Source organism: Monopterus albus, unplaced genomic scaffold, assembly GCF_001952655.1.
Source record: "Monopterus albus unplaced genomic scaffold, M_albus_1.0 scaffold23.1, whole genome shotgun sequence".
Lineage (NCBI taxonomy): Eukaryota > Metazoa > Chordata > Actinopteri > Synbranchiformes > Synbranchidae > Monopterus > Monopterus albus.
This window is the reverse complement of record NW_018127903.1, coordinates 3995079-4004079: the sequence shown is the minus strand read 5'-3', so window position 1 is coordinate 4004079 and position 9001 is coordinate 3995079. Positions and strand designations below refer to the sequence as shown.

Genomic DNA, 9001 nt, shown 5'->3' with positions numbered 1-9001 from the left:
AAAAAATGAACTTAAATGATTTTAGCATATGGCTGCAATATAACAAAGAGTGAAAAATTTAAGGGGGTCTGAATACTTTCAGTACCCACTGTATGTACTTTACTTGAGTGTTTCCATTTTCTGTTACTACGTGCTTTTACTTTCTACATTTAAGAGGCAAATATGTATTTGATAACTTTAGTTACTGTTTAGTATCAGATGAATAAGACAAAATACTGTATAATCACTGGACTTTATTGGGGTGTGAAATTCAAAGTTGTTGTTTTAATGTGGCTTTTTTGTTTGTTTGTTTTGTTTTTTTAGTTCTCTTTCAAACTGTGTAGATTGCTAATAATAAAAAAATGATAAATGATCGTTTAACAATCTGTAAATAATAGAGTAATAATTTTTGAACATTTTATCCAGTGTATCAGAATGCAGTAAAGTAGTGATCCAGAACTAGATATTGTCCTTCACGAAAATGTCAGCCTGCTTACATACAGGATGCCTTTATGGGTGAGTAAGCCTCAGGTGTCAACGTGAGGTGGCTTATTTTCATTCAGACATGCGGGTGGCAGTGATAGGAGCTGGAGTCATTGGCCTGTCGACAGCTCAGAGCATCTACGAGCAGTATCATTCAGTTGTCAGTCCACTGACCATTGAAGTGTATGCAGACCGTTTCACTCCACTGACCACTAGTGATGGAGCCGCTGGCTTCTGGCAGCCATACTTGTACGATAAGGGCAACACCCAGGAGACGTAAGTGCCTTCTTTCGACCTCTCTTTTGATTCTCTTCTTCAACTACAAAAGTGACCATCACTTCAACGCTGTGTTTGTCCTCACCTTTAGAAAATGGAATAAAGAGACCTTTGACTACTTGCTGAGCTATCTCAGGTCACCAGAGTCCATAAAAATGGGTATATTCCTTCAGTCTGGCTACAACCTTTGCACTGAACCAGCTCCAGTGAGTAGCACTTTGTTCTTGGACATTGTACACTAGATATGGCCTAAAAAATCTGACCTATTTTAGGAAGCCTTTTACAATCAAGAGCAAAGGTCCTGTGCAATGAAAAATGTAGATACAGCATAACATCAAATAACACATTCAAACATTTATAGTTCCACATACTAGTGCAGCATCTACAATAAACACAGCCCATCAATTTTCAGCCACACTGAGAGAAGAGCTTTGTTGACTGATTAACACAGCTGAGACATTGTTAGTGAATAATTGATATTGCTTCAGAGGTGATTTGCTTTTGATTGCAGGATCCCTCATTTAAAGATGCCGTCCTGGGCTTCAGACAGCTCACAGAACGAGAGCTGCAAATGTTTCCTGGATACAAGTAGGGTCTTTCTGAAAGACAAAACACCTACAGAACATAAAGCCTCAAGTAGCTTTATGTAATTAGCTATTTTCCTGTTATACCAAACATTTAACCCTTCTTAGATGGCATTATAAGACACTGCTGTAAATCAAAAATACAGCAGTACATCTTCAGCAAAGTAACTCATAACATTATGAACTACGCTTAGAATGAAAGGAAATGCCTGCACATTTTTTTAATCATGATAATGGGCTAGTTTACTGGCCTCCTTATATGATTTATTCATGAATATCCAAGTCATTCCTTGCACATTATCAGCATTCAAAATATCAATTTTTGTTTTTATCTCACTAAACAATATATTCTGTGGTTATAAACATACAGATGGTCAATTCTGGGTCATCGACTCTCACAGTCTAACACATCTGTCTTTATCCACATGTCCAGTTACGGGTGGTTCAACACTGCTCTTATGGTGGAAGGTAAAACATACTTACCTTGGCTGATGGATTGGTGAGTGATTAACTTATCTCTTATGTTACTTCCCAGGTTGTGTCATAATTTTTTAACTAGAATTTCACAAGTGCTGAGTTTACCTCAGTTCACCCTGGTGTAGCACTGTTGGCAACATCATTTATAACTCAATAAAAAGATGAAAAAAGCATGTGATTGCTTGTTATTTAAAGTTTGAATTGATTTCAGTGGCTTTTAAATTCCTAATTTCACATCAGAGATCAATAAACTTTATCTTGCACATTCAAGACATGGCCCAGGATTCGTTTTCTGTCTGTCTAAAGTTCTTTATCAATTACTAAATACAGTGTTTACCATTAAATCACACCACAGTGCAAAGTAGTGTACAAACAGTGGTAATTGAAAACCTGTAGGTATTATTTAACTGGTTCTTAAGTGAAATTTTTTTGTTTCAGGAGTGGTTTTCTAGTGCTTATAACATTCTGTGTTTTTTCCAGGTTGCAAAAAAGAGGTGTGAAATTTTATCACAGGAAAGTCAAGTCATTTGAGGAGGTTAGTGAGGGCTTTTCAGTGACATATACTGTATATGTTTTTATGCAGTTTTAGAAGTGGTATTCCTATCCAGTAAGTACTAAATCTGTAATTTCTTACCTACCCCAGGAAAGACTGTTGAAATGTTATCTCTTATCATATTTATTATCTCTTACTGTGCTTGCCTGCTTTTAGCTGGCAAAAACTGGGGCAGACGTAATCATAAACTGCACGGGGGTAAGATCAGGAGAGCTCCAGCCGGACCCAGACCTGAAACCAGGCCGGGGTCAGATAGTGAAGGTGAGAGTGAATATGTTCATGTGTCTATTTATAGTTTATATAACCAGCTAAAGCACAGTGCAAGTTGAACCATGTTATTCCACTGTGTTTCAGGTGGATGCTCCATGGCTGAAGCACTGGATTATTACCCACAATTTTAGCATGGGAATCTACAATTCACCATACATCATTCCAGGGTAGTGCTATAGTGACACAACACACATACAAACACTGAACTGTGGGGTCACATGGTCATTCCTCTCGTAATGTGTGTAGTGTTGATGGGTAGTATAGTAGTATTAATAATATACATAGTGCATGTTGCTTTGTAGTTTTAGTTTTGATATGAAATTTGACTGAGCGTTGCCACAGCACTTCTTTGGGTTGGTTTAAAATAATAATACTGTAGCGCTGTTGTCATGTTTGTCTGCAGGAGTCATCTGGTGACAGTCGGAGGGGTTTTTCAGTTAGGAAACTGGAGTGAACAGAACAACTCCACTGACCACAAGAAGATCTGGGATGACGCCTGCCAGCTCGAGCCTAGTCTCAAGGTGAGATGTTAACACAGAAGAGAGTGTAAAAGGATTTTCTGTCTCAACAGTGATTCATTATTTACAGTGAGTCTTCTGTAGTGCTAAATATTTAACATTTTTCGTTTTATATATTTAGAACGGTTATTCTGCAGTTCAGTTCTCAGGCATTTTAGTGGCAAGAAACTAGTTAAAACATTAAAATACTGTGAAATACAAATAGTAATTTGGTGTGATATTTATCTTAATAGTTCAATTCATTTTTAAAGTTCAAGTCTCTTGCTGTTCTCTAATCTCAGCATGCCAGGGTAGTAGAGGACTGGACTGGCCTCAGACCTACTCGCAGCAAAGTTCGACTGGAAAGAGAGACCATAAATTCTGGTGCAACTGCAATAGAGGTAAACTAACAGCTAAGCAGCATCTTAAACATGAATTTTGGCCATTTGGCCTCTACAGTATCATGGCTTCTATACAGGTGATACACAACTATGGCCATGGAGGTTTTGGACTCACCATTCAGCGAGGCTGTGCTCAGGAGGCAGCAAGGCTTTTAGGTCAGATCATGGAACAAAAAGGCCAGGGTCCAAAAGCTCGCTTGTAAATTTGTGAGTAGTGATTAGTGCACTCCTTTCTCATATATCATTAGTTCCTTGTATTGGTCTTGTCTATACTAACATTTAAAGCAAACCGATATCCAGTGTCATGTGTTTTGGGGCTAATAACATTAAAACAATGTCATTCAGACAGTATGTAATGGGAAATAGGAGACACTGTTCTCAGTTAAGAAATGGCTCATTCACAAGTAACAACATTTTTCTTTCATTTTTAAAAAGCATATATTTTGAAATTCGTCTTAGTAAATGTAGATAAAGTAGACAAACTTAATGCTAATGATTATACTTGATAAAATCACTGATTAGATTTTTTAGCAATAAATAACAGGGATCATTGCTCTTTTTGAAAGATAATTTACTATAGTATCATACACATTTACATCCAGTGCGTTGACAAGGATCTGTGCGGACACACACTTAATGCAGCACTATATCTCAAACACTGGCAGGTAAGAGTCGGCTGGCAGGACTTGTGCAAGTTCTTTTTTTTTTTTTAAACAACACTTTGCCCAGTATGTTCCTCGCAGAAACAGACACACCCTCATGTCTTCACCTTTGTTCCGAACAAAAGCAAAGACAACAACTAAACCAGGTATTGATGCACTATTTACAGAATGTAACATCCTGCCAAATGGTTGCGCATACACATGTAGGTTTATGTGTGCACAGCCTCAAAGTCTAGAGTCTGGTAAAGTAGAGCAAGAGATGTGGCACAGTTTATCAGTCATAACACCATATACTCATGTTAATGTCATTTAGTAAATTGTGTAATTATTAATTACTAGGTTGAGTCAGCTTTCTGTGATGAAAATACTCTGATTTAAATATCACAATATGAATTGACTTAGATAATGTTGTCTTCAGATGCAGTCAAATATCTGTGGACTCATTCAGGTTGTGCTAAATATATGAAATATTGTTCATATGCTGTCACTAATGTTGTTATGCTCAGATAGCTTCAGCACATTTTTCATCTTGTTGAAATAAAATGAACACGTAATGACCAAGGTGATAGTTTTGTTATTACTATAGTAATACCTGCTGTTAAGATGAAGAACATAATGAAGTAACCCTAGACCCTGTTTAATCTGACGGTCTGTTGATTTGATAATGCAGAACTGTTTTCCACTGTGATGTAGTTTTTTTTTTCAGTTTTAATGTGCATTTTAACAGGCAATTTCTGTGCACAAAATAATGCTCTTTCTTATCTACACATCTATGTCCAGCATTATAATAGAAGCAGCCTTGTCATGGGGTTAACAGTAGGTCTCCCCATTATAATAGAAGCAGCCTTGTCATGGTTTTAACAGTAGGTCTCCCCATTATAATAGAAGCAGCCTTGTCATGGTTTTAACAGTAGGTCTCCCCATTATAATAGAAGCAGCCTTGTCATGGGGTTAACAGTAGGTCTCCCCATTATAATAGAAGCAGCCTTGTCATGGTTTTAACAGTAGGTCTCCCCATTATAATAGAAGCAGCCTTGTCATGGTTTTAACAGTAGGTCTCCCCATTATAATAGAAGCAGCCTTGTCATGGGGTTAAGAGTAGGTCTCCCATCCATAAACTGAATAGGTAGTTTTAAGGCTCTTTAAACAGAAAATGGTTGTTTGAAGCCAGCTCTGAATGCTCTCACCCTTTCTATTCCCCTTTGCTTCTCTGGGATTAGAAAAGCAGGGTTCAGATACTCTGTTAAGTATTTGAATTCTTGTTTCCCATTGTGTCCACCACTCATTTTTACACTTGTGTGGGTGATTTGGTCTTTCCAATCACCTTGTGTGCAGTTAAACAATGGAAAAATTATGACAGCAGTGGTGACTGAAGACTACAGTGACATGTAAAAATGTTGTGCTGCCTGGCTTTCTTAAGCCACTTTGGTCTCTAAACTGAAGAGTCATAGGATGGGACAGGTGATGGACACGCAAAGCTGGTTTAGCTTTCTTGCCTCTCCTCGCCTCTTTGCTAAGGCTGCCTTTTGGTCGTGCTCCAGTCAGCATGTCCTCAGTCCTGGGAGCCAGAGGTGGAGTGAGAGATTCTCCCTGAGCTGCGGGAGGACGCCCGGCCCATCATCTCCTGGCCCCACTCATGGTGGCTGGACTCCTGCAGGCCCCTTCCTGTCGTCTCAATTGGCAGAGCACAGGAGGCGATGGCAGCTAGGAGGCAGCAGCAGCAGTAGACTGAGAGAGCCAGGTATACAGAAGACTCCAGCATCACCTGCAGGATGGACAGCTAATTTATTATCTTAACATTTTCTCATATTGTGCTGTATTTAAATGTGAAAACTGGATGTTACCTGTGCAACAAAAGGTGTAATGAGGGCACCAACTCTGGCCATTCCACTGCTTGTTCCCAGCCCCAAAGCCCTGGTCGCTGTTGGGTACACCTGCAGAGTTTCAGATAACACTGAGGATTCTGCCGCTTTACTCGGCTATTGATTTGATCTGAGCTTGCACCAAGAGCTACATATAGGGTTTTAGGCAGTACAAGCAAAATACTGCGCTATGGCTAGATGATTTACCTCTGGAGTGTACACATAGGCAGCCTGGAAGCCTCCTGCAATAAAGGCTCTGGCAATGACTATTAACACTGTCATTGATACTCTGCAAGAGATAAAACAGTGGCAGCATGAGTGGATAATCAGAGAATCCACAATTTATAAAATATTGTAAGTGCAACTTACCGCCCAATACAACCATACAGTGGAATAATGCACAGAGAGAAAACAAGGAAACACAAGGCCATGGTCCTTCTTCTTCCCAGTCGATCAATTGCCCACAGTGTCACCAGCAGACCTATGCAACATAAATGCAATCAGTGACTTCATTCAAACAGCATATATACAACTAGATTGTCCTCTAATTGATAGTAAATATACTAATACTTGGTAATTACATTTTTCTATCAAAATGCACTAAAACGAGTAATACACCATTTACAACATCATTTCATAGTAATCACTGTCATTGTGCATTGAAACACCAACTATTAAGAATAATGATTATTAAATAATAATTGAAAATAAAAAAAAAAAACATTTTGAAGAGAGTTCAGTAATGTGTACCTGGGAATTCAGCTAACGTTGTCCATAACAGGTCTTTATAATCATCAGAGTTCAGATATTTACACTCCAAGCTGCATCGGGGCTCCCTCTTATTACCTTTAGACACTAGGGGGCGGTATAAAACAAACAGGATATTATGTGGTACACTGGCTCAGTCTTATGCCTGTGATGCATTTGTGGATTTTTGCACAAACATAACTTTATAATCAAACCCGTACGCACAGAAAAAGGCCCTCATATATACTGTAGACCTTTTTCACAGCATACATTTGACTTGTTATATCAGGAAAAGCACAGGAGTAAATGATAACAATAACAATCCATTAAATATTAAATGTCCCAGCAAGCCATTGTTAGTGTTAACAATCACGCCTGTGCCTCTCTTGTTGTGATGTCAAAATTGCTGCAATGGCTGACTTCAAGAAGCCTAATTTGTTGGGTACTGGATGCTCTGTTGGTGTCTGACTCACTTCCACATGCACCCCCCTCCTGAAACAACTCTGTGGTCAGAAGTACCAGTCCATAATAGGAGAAGGCATTGGCAAACCTGAGGACACACAAAATGAAACAGTGCTAATTCATAAACAGTGACAAACTTCAAATATACTGTATCACAGAATAATATGTCTATGCCCTAGGAGGATATAAGATAAAATCAGCACATAGTAACTGAGGATATGACTTGGCACTATCATTCACTTTATTTACCAAATAAACCAAAGCAGAACTGTAGTCCAGCGAAAGTCTAATGAAAATAAGTCTTGAATCTTCCCACGATCCTCCTTAAAAGAAGAGATGTAAAAAAATTAATACACAAATGGCAACATAATAGATGGACATACATAAATAACATTTACACTCAGAGCAGACTCTACCTGTCTGGCAGCGACTAGTTTTCCCAGTGGCATGGGTGCTCTGTTCTCTGTGGCAATGCGCTTCAGTGTGGCCAGAGCTTTTTCTTGGTTCCCAGTCAGCACATCATATCGAGCACTCTCTGGCAGCCACTGCTCCCATCCCCCCAAAAACATGCCAGCTGACAAAGCTGTAATTTGTTATACTTGTATATTCAAGACTGATAACTTCATACTCACAAAACATAGAATGGCAAAGATGAAGAGAGGAATGGTAGAAAGGCCAAGGAGCCAGCGCCAGCCCAGAGTGGGCATCACCAGGATGGCTAAAAGCACCTCAAACACAGTGCCCAATGCCCAAAATATCTGCAAGGCAACAGCAGTGAATGTAAGCTGTGTTTCAGTGCTGCACAGTTAAGGTTGCATATTTTATTTCTGTATGAATTTACATTAATCTGTGGCTAGGTAGATTGTAGTCTATACCTCAATCAGCAAGATGCATGTTGCTCTGGACCTCATAGGCAGAAATTCAGCATACAGTGTCACCCTTACAAGGAGAGACACTTCACTTTTAATTTGAACTTACTGTAACAATTAATTACAGTGTTGCTTTTAGAAACGTAAACGAGGGTCACTCACGACTGTGGGGCTCCTCCAATGCCAAAGCCCACCAGTGCACGGAGGATGAGGATCCACCCATAAATAGGTGCAAATGCACTCATTAGGCCATAGAACATAGTCCACAACACACTCATCTTCAGACCCTGTGTGTGCATATGATCAAGACATAACAAACTGTTGAATAAATTACAGTGATGTGACAAAACAAAAGGTATAAACTCATGATAAACTTTGTCTTCTCCATGTCAAACACAAGTGGTCCTAGAACTTACTGTCTTTCTGCCATATTTGTCGGATATATTTCCCCAAAGAGAGGAGCTGATCATCATTCCAATAAACACTGCCTACATTAGTGAAAAAAACAATGTTTATTGGATAAGAAATGTAAGTGTTCACTGTAGTTTTTTTTATAGCAATCAAAATATTGCAACACATATCAGACTATCAGAAGCTCTGCTGTTTTCCATGTTACTACAAGTACAAACACTTATTTCAAAAACAAACCCTAAGTACTGATCAATAGCTGTCAGTACAGCCATATAGCACTGCAAGCAAGAGAGAGCCATTACCGATGTGAGCAGTGCCACCTCGAGGCTGGGCAGTCTCCATTCACAGTGGAGCTGTGGGGCTAAGATGCTGAGGATCATCATCTCCATAGCATCAGCCATCTGATCAAACAAAAACCCCAGAAACACACAGTAAATCATATTAGTCACAGTACCTTGAATGGTGTTT

The 9001-nt window shown here is 39.1% G+C and overlaps 2 protein-coding genes across 3 annotated transcripts in view; one reads left to right on the top strand and one right to left on the bottom strand.

The window, feature by feature from the left end:
- Positions 1–4271, top strand: part of LOC109956898 (D-amino-acid oxidase) — a 5753-nt gene extending 1482 nt beyond the window's left edge. Inside the window, exons 2-12 of one of the 2 annotated variants that reach the window (XM_020594352.1) lie at positions 543–738; positions 830–944; positions 1250–1326; positions 1756–1821; positions 2280–2334; positions 2509–2613; positions 2707–2789; positions 3026–3143; positions 3422–3520; positions 3598–3727; positions 4186–4271. In XM_020594352.1, coding sequence (XP_020450008.1) covers positions 545–738; positions 830–944; positions 1250–1326; positions 1756–1821; positions 2280–2334; positions 2509–2613; positions 2707–2789; positions 3026–3143; positions 3422–3520; positions 3598–3723 — 1038 coding nt within the window. In that variant the 5' untranslated portion in view covers positions 543–544 and the 3' untranslated portion in view covers positions 3724–3727; positions 4186–4271. Of the gene's footprint in view, positions 1–542; positions 739–829; positions 945–1249; positions 1327–1755; positions 1822–2279; positions 2335–2508; positions 2614–2706; positions 2790–3025; positions 3144–3421; positions 3521–3597; positions 4115–4185 lie in introns of those variants that run through there. The other variant, XM_020594351.1, reaches the window with a different exon arrangement.
- svopa (SV2 related protein a) overlaps positions 4219–9001 on the bottom strand; it is a 7626-nt gene continuing 2843 nt past the window's right edge. The window contains exons 5-17 of the mRNA XM_020594357.1: positions 8836–8965; positions 8539–8610; positions 8285–8409; positions 8129–8192; positions 7886–8011; positions 7670–7798; positions 7503–7576; positions 7265–7341; positions 6795–6899; positions 6414–6525; positions 6252–6333; positions 6027–6116; positions 4219–5947 (exon numbers count right to left, since the gene is read on the bottom strand). Of these exons, the coding sequence (XP_020450013.1) occupies positions 5735–5947; positions 6027–6116; positions 6252–6333; positions 6414–6525; positions 6795–6899; positions 7265–7341; positions 7503–7576; positions 7670–7798; positions 7886–8011; positions 8129–8192; positions 8285–8409; positions 8539–8610; positions 8836–8965 (1399 nt within the window). The 3' untranslated portion in view covers positions 4219–5734. The remainder of the gene's footprint in view (positions 5948–6026; positions 6117–6251; positions 6334–6413; positions 6526–6794; positions 6900–7264; positions 7342–7502; positions 7577–7669; positions 7799–7885; positions 8012–8128; positions 8193–8284; positions 8410–8538; positions 8611–8835; positions 8966–9001) is intronic.